Source organism: Melanostigma gelatinosum, assembly GCF_949748355.1.
Source record: "Melanostigma gelatinosum genome assembly, chromosome: 22".
Classification (NCBI taxonomy): Eukaryota; Metazoa; Chordata; class Actinopteri; order Perciformes; family Zoarcidae; genus Melanostigma; species Melanostigma gelatinosum.
Window position 1 is genome coordinate 728305 of NC_136655.1, and position 11696 is coordinate 740000.

The 11696-nt window shown below is 40.9% G+C and overlaps 1 protein-coding gene across 1 annotated transcript; it reads right to left on the bottom strand.

Moving 5' to 3' along the window:
- Positions 1-323: 323 nt before the first annotated feature.
- On the bottom strand, positions 324-10104 carry calua (calumenin a). Its single transcript, XM_079294777.1, has 7 exons — positions 9944-10104; positions 6565-6791; positions 5836-6029; positions 4683-4849; positions 4545-4605; positions 3836-4035; positions 324-1047 (listed from the first exon to the last, which is right to left on the bottom strand). The coding sequence occupies exons 2-7, from the start codon at positions 6780-6782 to the stop codon at positions 943-945; spliced, it is 945 nt and encodes a 314-aa protein (XP_079150903.1). The 5' UTR covers positions 6783-6791; positions 9944-10104; the 3' UTR covers positions 324-942.
- Between the last annotated feature and the right edge of the window lie 1592 nt (positions 10105-11696).

The following is an 11696-nucleotide window of genomic DNA, read 5'->3' on the forward strand; positions in this document are numbered from 1 at the left end:
TGAATGCAAGCAAAACTACAGAGCAAAATCACACTCGTTCTGATTGACCAATCTATGAACTGTCTGAAACGATGGAGTTTCACGGCCCCGAAAAAAATTGGCCACGCTCCCCTTGGGGCTAAGCCCCCCTTTCGTTGAATCCTAGAGACGGCCCTGGTCTGGACAGTCTTTTTCTCACAACACCTCAACAGGTAGGTCTTGCCCGTCACTAAGGCAGAGGTCTTGGATCTTGGGCTTATAAAGGTTGGTGACCACTGACTTAGACTATTAAACATTGTAGTTTTAAATGGCTAGTTCGCTCAAAACAAACAGCAAACAATATATATCTTTAACTTTAAATGTTTATTGAAAAACAGAATGTAAGAGTCAAAGTTCAGCATGTAGTCCAAAACACTTTCTGTCTTTGTGCCAATCCAAGATAAACTGGTGACAGCTACTTCAACAGTGATATAACAAGAAGATTAACAATTATTTTTCATTACATCTCCACATCGTTTGACTCAATGTTCTCTTTAAACTGTTCTACAGTTTAGTTTTTTTTCTCAAAACACATTTGTGCACCAAGATCCGAATCTCTTGGTGGCATCATAAACCAAAATGAAAGAAATGTGAAAGCAGAAGATGTCGAGATAAAAACTGTGAGGCAGAAAAGTGCGGAGAGGTCAGTAAACCAATCACAGCAGCAGAAACACAAACCAGTGAGGAGCAGAAACTAAACACAAATGGAGAGAATATAAAGTCCTTTAAATGTAAATATTATAAAAGATCAGACTGACCGGTCAATGATTTGTTTGAGCGTAACAGAAGTCTCAAAGTTTTGAATCCACAACTCCAAATGTAAACACACAAAGTTATGAAAAGCTGTTCTGTAGGTTAACAGAATATATTACTCTTTAGAAACGTGAGAACATCATGTTTTCTATGTCAAAATCTGCCATTTTTCTAGAACTCGTCGTGTTGTAGTAAAGCTTCCCCGAAGTTCGTCACTTGACTGCCAACAAACAGGTCGTATTTGCTGAGGATTTCACTTTTGGTGAGTTTTCGATCCTAAAAAACGACAAAAAAAACCAGGAGGTAAACATGAAGCAGTGAGTAAAGAGTTAAACAGGTAAACATGAAGCAGTGATTAAAGAGTTAAACAGGTAAACATGAAGCAGCGATTAAAGAGTTAAACAGGTAAACATGAAGCAGCGATTAAAGAGTTAAACAGGTAAACATGAAGCAGCGATTAAAGAGTTAAACAGGTAAACATGAAGCAGCGATTAAAGAGTTAAACAGGTAAACATGAAGCAGCGATTAAAGAGTTAAACAGGTAAACATGAAGCAGCGATTAAAGAGTTAAACAGGTAAACATGAAGCAGCGATTAAAGAGTTAAACAGGTAAACATGAAGCAGCGATTAAAGAGTTAAACAGGTAAACATGAAGCAGCGATTAAAGAGTTAAACAGGTAAACATGAAGCAGCGATTAAAGAGTTAAACAGGTAAACATGAAGCAGTGAGTAAAGAGTTAAACAGGTGAACATGAAGCAGTGAGTAAAGAGTTAAACAGGTAAACATGAAGCAGTGATTAAAGAGTTAAACAGGTGAACATGAAGCAGTGATTAAAGAGTTAAACAGGTAAACATGAAGCAGTGATTAAAGAGTTAAACAGGTAAACATGAAGCAGTGAGTAAAGAGTTAAACAGGTGAACATGAAGCAGTGATTAAAGAGTTAAACAGGTAAACATGAAGCAGTGAGTAAAGAGTTAAACAGGTGAACATGAAGCAGTGAGTAAATAGTTAAACAGGTAAACATGAAGCAGCGATTAAAGAGTTAAACAGGTAAACATGAAGCAGCGATTAAAGAGTTAAACAGGTAAACATGAAGCAGTGATTAAAGAGTTAAACAGGTGAACATGAAGCAGTGAGTAAAGAGTTAAACAGGTAAACATGAAGCAGCGATTAAAGAGTTAAACAGGTAAACATGAAGCAGCGATTAAAGAGTTAAACAGGTAAACATGAAGCAGCGATTAAAGAGTTAAACAGGTAAACATGAAGCAGCGATTAAAGAGTTAAACAGGTAAACATGAAGCAGTGATTAAAGAGTTAAACAGGTAAACATGAAGCAGTGATTAAAGAGTTAAACAGGTAAACATGAAGCAGTGATTAAAGAGTTAAACAGGTAAACATGAAGCAGTGATTAAAGAGTTAAACAGGTAAACATGAAGCAGTGATTAAAGAGTTAAACAGGTAAACATGAAGCAGTGATTAAAGAGTTAAACAGGTAAACATGAAGCAGTGATTAAAGAGTTAAACAGGTAAACATGAAGCAGTGAGTAAATAGTTAAACAGGTAAACATGAAGCAGCGATTAAAGAGTTAAACAGGTAAACATGAAGCAGTGAGTAAATAGTTAAACAGGTAAACATGAAGCAGTGATTAAAGAGTTAAACAGGTAAACATGAATCAGTGAGTAAAGAGTTAAACAGGTAAACATGAAGCAGTGAGTAAAGAGTTAAACAGGTAAACATGAAGCAGTGAGTAAAGAGTTAAACAGGTAAACATGAAGCAGTGATTAAAGAGTTAAACAGGTAAACATGAAGCAGTGAGTAAATAGTTAAACAGGTAAACATGAAGCAGCGATTAAAGAGTTAAACAGGTAAACATGAAGCAGTGAGTAAAGAGTTAAACAGGTAAACATGAAGCAGTGATTAAAGAGTTAAACAGGTAAACATGAAGCAGTGAGTAAAGAGTTAAACAGGTAAACATGAAGCAGTGAGTAAATAGTTAAACAGGTAAACATGAAGCAGTGATTAAATAGTTAAACAGGTAAACATGAAGCAGTGATTAAAGAGTTAAACAGGTAAACATGAATCAGTGAGTAAAGAGTTAAACAGGTAAACATGAAGCAGTGAGTAAAGAGTTAAACAGGTAAACATGAAGCAGTGATTAAAGAGTTAAACAGGTAAACATGAAGCAGTGAGTAAATAGTTAAACAGGTAAACATGAAGCAGTGATTAAAGAGTTAAACAGGTAAACATGAAGCAGTGATTAAAGAGTTAAACAGGTAACCATGAAGCAGTGAGTAAAGAGTTAAACAGGTAAACATGAAGCAGTGATTAAAGAGTTAAACAGGTAAACATGAAGCAGTGATTAAAGAGTTAAACGGGTAAACATGAAGCAGCGAGTAAATAGTTAAACAGGTAAACATGAAGCAGTGATTAAAGAGTTAAACAGGTAAACATGAAGCAGTGATTAAAGAGTTAAACAGGTAAACATGAAGCAGCGATTAAAGAGTTAAACAGGTAAACATGAAGCAGTGAGTAAAGAGTTAAACAGGTAAACATGAAGCAGTGAGTAAAGAGTTAAACAGGTAAACATGAAGCAGTGATTAAAGAGTTAAACAGGTAAACATGAAGCAGCGATTAAAGAGTTAAACAGGTAAACGTGAAGCAGTGATTAAAGAGTTAAACAGGTAAACGTGAAGCAGTGAGTAAATAGTTAAACAGGTAAACATGAAGCAGTGATTAAAGAGTTAAACAGGTAAACATGAAGCAGTGATTAAAGAGTTAAACAGGTAAACATGAAGCAGTGATTAAAGAGTTAAACAGGTAAACATGAAGCAGCGAGTAAAGAGTTAAACAGGTAAACGTGAAGCAGTGATTAAAGAGTTAAACAGGTAAACGTGAAGCAGTGATTAAAGAGTTAAACAGGTAAACATGAAGCAGCGATTAAAGAGTTAAACAGGTAAACGTGAAGCAGTGATTAAAGAGTTAAACAGGTAAACATGAAGCAGCGATTAAAGAGTTAAACAGGTAAACATGAAGCAGTGAGTAAAGAGTTAATCTCTTCTCACCTGGTCGGCGTCGGACTCGTGCAGAAGGTGTTTGGCTTCAGCTTCAGCCTGGTTGTAATCCGATGGAAGAATCCAGTCCAGAGTTTCCTCTTTGTCCATCTTTCCATCTTTGTTTTTGTCTCTGAACTCAGAGAACTGCTTCCGTTCTGACTCCACCCACTCCGGTTCTTCTTCTCCTGTTTCTGAAGTGTGCATGTCACCTGTAGACGTGATGAAGAGGAGAAGCTATCTTTAAATGTGACGGTGGAGCAACAAGACGTCGCGTTCTTTAATTTGATCGCGTTACGTTTGCAGGCGATAAATATTTAACAATCTGATAAAGTACTAAATGACACGAACATACACCTCTGACCACCTCCTCCACCTTCACCTCCACCCTAACCACCTGCACCATCTTCCCCTGCTCCTCCTCCACCACCTTCACCTCCACACCGTCTTTACCCCCTCCACCTCCTCCACCATCTTCACCTGCTCCACCATCTTCTTCCACCATCTTCACCTCCACCATCTTCATCCACCATCTCCACCTCCACCATCTTCACCTCCACCATCTTCATCCACCATCATCTTCACCTCCTGCCACCTCCACCATCTTCACCTCCTCCCACCTCCGAAAGCTAAACTCCTCCCTCCGGACGATCACCTGTGGACCAGGTGACCCTGTGACGAGAAAACTTGACGATAACTTGAGGAACTGTTGGCGTCTTACCGATGTACTCCTTCAGGTCGATGAAACCGTCTCTGTTCTTGTCGATGTCCTCCATCGTTTCCTGTGACAGTGAACCACATGAGTCAGTGATGCCACATGGCGTCAGTGACATGGCGTCAGTGACATCATCACTCTCACCTGCACCACGATGTCCTTCATGTGTTCCTGATCTTCAGGATGAAGAAAAGCTGCAAACTCGTGCTTGTCTGCGTTCAGATCTCCGTTTCTGTCTGCAGCTCTGAAACGTCTCTCGTCCCTCAACATCATGTGACTGTAGTCAAACTCAGAGTCCACCTGAGGGTCTTCTGTTGGAGGTAATCAATCAGAGAATCACCTAACGAGGTCATCAATCAGAGAATCACTTAACGAACGAGGTGATCAATCAGAGAATCACTTAACGAACGAGGTGATCAATCAGAGAATCACTTAACTAACGAGGTCATCAATCAGAGAATCACTTAACGAGGTCATCAATCAGAGAATCACCTAACGAGGTCATCAATCAGAGAATCACCTAACGAACGAGGTCATCAATCAGAGAATCACTTAACTAACGAGGTAATTAATCAGAGAATCACCTAACGAGGTCATCAATCAGAGAATCACCTAACGAGGTCATCAATCAGAGAATCACCTAACGAACGAGGTAATCAATCAGAGAATCACCTAACGAGGTCATCAATCAGAGAATCACTTAACTAACGAGGTAATTAATCAGAGAATCACCTAACGAACGAGGTCATCAATCAGAGAATCACTTAACTAACGAGGTAATTAATCAGAGAATCACCTAACGAACGAGGTAATCAATCAGAGAATCACTTAAGTAACAAGGTAATCAATCAGAGAATCACTTAACTAACGAGGTCACCAATCAGAGAATCACTTAACTAACGAGGTCATCAATCAGAGAATAACTTAAGTAACGAGGTAATCAATCAGAGAATCACTTAACTAACGAGGTAATCAATCAGAGAATCACTTAACTAACGAGGTAATCAATCAGAGAATCACTTAAGTAACAAGGTAATCAATCAGAGAATCACTTAACTAACGAGGTCACCAATCAGAGAATCACTTAACTAACGAGGTCATCAATCAGAGAATAACTTAAGTAACGCGGTAATCAATCAGAGAATCACTTAAGTAACGAGGTAATCAATCAGAGAATCACTTAACTAACGAGGTAATCAATCAGAGAACCACTTAACTAATGAGGCCATCAATCAGAGAATCCTTTATATACGCAAACATATACATATGATATTGTTGTTTATATGATGTTCTTTACCCGGGAAGCTCCCGTACGTGACGTTCTTGTACTCCTCCCAGCTGATCACACCGTCGTCGTTGAGGTCGAAGTCTCTCCACTGATGCTGCACGCTGTCATAGACGTGTTTCTTCTGAACTCTTCTGATCCAGTCCTTCAGCTCCTCTTCACAGACAAAACCGTCTTTGTTCTCGTCCATTTTGTCCACGATGACGCTGCAGACACAAACATTCAGCTCACCGACGGATCAGGACGCATCATGTCTAACTTCAGTGTAAATATATAGTTAGTCTGTAAATATATATTTTGTGTGTAACATGTTTAGATTTCCAATGAACAATTGCAAACGCAGAAATGTTCCTTCTTAGCTTTCATTACAATGAACTTTAACGAACTTTAATGAACTTTAACGAACTTTAATGAACTTTAACGAACTTTAATGAACTTGAATGAACTTTAATTAAGTTTAATGAACTTTAATGAACTTTAATTAAGTTTAATGAACTTTAATTAAGTTTAATGAACTTTAATGAACTTTAATGAACTTTAATGAACTTTAATGAACTTTAATTAAGTTTAATTATGTTTGTGACGTGTGTAAACTGAAGAAAAGTTCCTGAACTTCTTGAACCAGCTGATGTTTCCACGAGGAAGTAAAAAACAGATAATTTCCAGTAAACCAACTGGTTTACAGGTGATACACACACACACACACACACACTCTCTCATATTAAAGATGGAGGGAGTCACCCGAGCCTCCGTCTGCTCTCCTCTGGGGACAGCTGGTCGAAGGCTTTGGCCTGGTCTTCACCCAGGAAGGCTTGGTGGTCGTAGTCGTAGTTCTTGTTGTCGTTGTGCTCCAGGCTGCTGAGCGGCTCGTCTTCATGAACTCGACTCTTCTTCTCTGTGGGTTTACTGTTGCCGTAGACGACGCAGAGGACGAAACACATGAGCAGCGGACGGATCATCCTGAAGAGCTGACGGAGGGATGAAGTTAGACCTCCTTAACCAGACACATGACCATACATGACCACACACATGACCATACATGACCACACACATGACCATACATGACCAGACACATGACCAGACACATGACCATACACGACCACACACATGACCACACATGACCACACACATGACCACACACATGACCACACACATGACCACACACATGACCACACATGACCACACATGACCACACACATGACCATACATGACCACACACATGACCATACATGACCAGACACATGACCACACACATGACCACACATGACCACACACATGACCACACATGACCACACACATGACCACACACATGACCACACACATGACCACACACATGACCACACATGACCACACATGACCACACACATGACCATACATGACCACACACATGACCATACATGACCAGACACATGACCAGACACATGACCATACATGACCATACATGACCATACATGACCACACACATGACCATACATGACCACACACATGACCATACATGACCACACACATGACCATACATGACCACACACATGACCATACATGACCAGACACATGACCAGACACATGACCATACATGACCACACACATGACCATACATGACCAGACACATGACCAGACACATGACCAGACACATGACCACACACATGACCACACATGACCACACACATGACCACACATGACCACACACATGACCACACACATGACCACACACATGACCACACACATGACCACACATGACCACACACATGACCACACACGACCACACACATGACCAGACATGACCACATACATGACCATACACATGACCACACACATGACCATACATGACCACACACATGACCATACATGACCACACACATAACCATACATGACCACACACATAACCATACATAACCAGACACATGACCATACAATGACCACACACATGACCATACACGACCATACACATGACCACACATAACCAGACACATGACTACACACATGACCATACACATGACCACACATAACCAGACACATGACCACACATGACTAGACACATGACCACACATGACCAGACACATGACCAGACACATGACCACACACATGACCATACAGATGACCACACATAACCAGCCACATGACTACACACATGATCACACACATGACCACACATAACCAGACACATGACCACACATGACCACACACATGACCATACACATGACCACACATAACCAGACACATGACTACACACATGACCATACACATGACCACATATAACCAGACACATGACCAGACACATGACCATACAATGACCACACACATGACCACACACGACCATACACATGACCACACATAACCAGACACATGACTACACACATGACCATACACATGACCATACACATGACCACACATAACCAGACACATGACCACACATGACCATACACATGACCACACATAACCAGACACATGACCACACATGACCATACACATGACCACACATAACTAGACACATGACCACACATGACCAGACACATGACCACACATAACCAGACACATGACCACACATGACCAGACACATGACCAGACACATGACCACACACATGACCATACAGATGACCACACATAACCAGCCACATGACTACACACATGATCACACACATGACCATACACATGACCACACATAACCAGACACATGACCACACATGACCACACACATGACCATACACATGACCACACATGACCATACACATGACCACACATGACCAGACACATGACCACACACATGACCACACATAACCAGACACATGACCACACACATGACCACACACATGACCATACACATGACCACACATAACCAGACACATGACTACACACATGACCATACACATGACCAGACACATGACCATACACATGACCACACACATGACCAGACACATGACTACACACATGACCATACACATGACCACACATAACCAGACACATGACCACACACATGACCACACACATGACCAGACACATGACCACACACATTACCACACATAACCAGACACATGACCACACACATGACCACACACATGACCACACACATGACCATACACATGACCACACATGACCACACACATAACCAGACACATGACCACACATGACCAGACACATGACCACACATGACCAGACACATGACCACACACATGACCACACACATGACCACACACATGACCACACACATGACCATACACATGACCACACATGACCACACACATAACCAGACACATGACCACACATGACCAGACACATGACCACACATGACCAGACACATGACCACACACATGACCATACATAACCAGACACATGACCACACACATGACCATACACATGACCACACACATGACCATACACATGACCACACATAACCAGACACATGACCACACACATGACCATACACATGACCAGACACATGACCACACACATGACCACACATGACCAGACACATGACCACACACATGACCATACATAACCACACACACGACCACACACATGACCATACATAACCACACACACGACCATACATGACCACACACGTGTGTGTGGTCATGTGTGTGGTCGTGTCTGACCACAAACATGACATCACAACAGTGGGGGAAGTTACTAAGTAACGAAGTTCACTCAAGTAGGAATATTGTACTTGTATCTGACAGTTTGAGCTACTTTAACATTTTACAAAGAAAACGAATGAGCAGCTTTTAAAATGTGGTTGAATATTTAGATAGTGAACAATATATGAAGTATTTCTACTGAACACTGAAGTACTGCTTAGATATGAAAACATCAATAATGATGATGTAAAGGTACGATCAAACACGGAGTACTTTAAGGTGTAATACTTTAAGAACCTGCTGCTGCTTGTACTTCAGCTCATTTGACAGTTAACAGTGCTTTTCACAGTATTAGTACTTCTACTGAAGTAATCTGAGTACTTCCAGTATGAGCGTATATTCTGTGATGAACATGTATGAACTTTATGTTTATGTTCTAGTTAACATGCGCATTGTATTTGTATGCATTACACATAGTATTCCTGTAAGAAAACTCCGTCCCGCCGGTTGGAGTCTGAGCTGATCGATGAACACAAACGTCTTCTTACCTGTGTGCCTGAGCTCGTGCACCGGGACGCTTCACCTGGACTCTCGCGCTGTGTGAGTGTGTGTGTGTGTGTTTATTACTTTTACGTCCTAAACTCTCCGTCGCTCTTTTCTCCTCTCATACCTCCACATACACGCACACACACGCGCGCGCACGCGCACACACACGCGCAATCCGCCCCTGCACAACCCTTTCCGTCACACACACGCACACACACGCACACACACACACACACACACACACACACACACACACACACACACACACACACACACACACACACACACACACACGCACGCACACACACACACTCCGCCCCTGCACAACCCTTTCCGTCCTGCAGGCAGCCAATCGGATTCCTCCGGTTCCTTCGTGCTCGCTTTTGATTGGCGGGTGTTCTCCACATGTGGACCAATGGCAGCGGGAGGAGGGAGGAGTCCGCCTGCGTCCTGCCACGTCCTCAAACATCACGTCATGATTCAAAATTGAAGGAGACAAGGATGGAGGAGAGAGGAGGACAGAACAGACTTCCAGGAAGTGTTTTACCGGCCGACACGCCCCCTCATGGTTCATCAGTCATGTGATTGGACGCTGCAGCCGATCGGACTGACTGACTGAGTTTAACACCAGAGTGAAGACGGATCACAGAATAAACTCTAGTTTATGTTTGATGAGGTTTCTTATTCAACATCTGGTTTAAATAAATGTTCATTGTAGTCTGAACAACAAAAGGAACACAAACAACTTTCTACATTTATTAGAAAGATTTGTGTTTTCATGATCTGATGTTTCCCTCAATAACTTTATTATGAATACAATTAAAGTCAGAGAGAGCTGAGAGACTAAACACTTTACATCATTCCTGAGTGTTTGATGAGCTTTATCATTTAAGAGAAACAATAATCATATTCTGGGTTATTTAATAATGACGTCACAATCTGAATTTCAAAACATACAGACGCAAATAATTCATGAATAATTCCGATCACATTCTGCCGGTAGAAATGGATCCTGAGCTCATAAACAGAACACAGAACACAGTTTAACAGACGACAGAGAGAAACACTCTACAGTGGTGATCACTGTGTGTCTTTATTAGTTATTATATTATTAGTTACTGTCTAAAGGGAAGCAGTACATGAAGCTTCTCCACCAGCTGAACACCAGACAGGTTAGCTAGCTGCATGACGTCATGCTAACAACTTATTCAGCTTTAAAACAACGGGGACAGATCCAGCACGGACAAGAAGACATGCTGAGACATGATATATAGTTATTAATACATCATAATATATATATATATATATATATATATATATGTGTGTGTGCGTGTGTTTTATATCATAGTGAATAGTATGTGATATATATATTATTATATTATAATGAGACTATAATAGGATGTCCTGACGTGTTTATCAAAGTGTTATTTTCTGCTTTTCTTCATGTTGGAATAAAGTTCCAACAACAAAGTTTCATGAGTTTCTGAGCATCCCAACACACTCAACCATCAGCTTCCTGTTTCATGGCGAACGATGCGTCACCACGGCAACAGCGTTCAACGAAAGCGCACAATATTCATGATGATGCATCATCAATGTCTTAAGGCTATCCGTACCAAATTTGAGACTCATCAGGTCATCAGGCTAGGAGGTATAAAGAAAAGTATAAAATATGACATTTCCTTTAGCCAGTAGGCGGCACTATGACTTGTTGAATTTTTTTCAATTGAAATATGTTCAAGCTTCAATGATTAT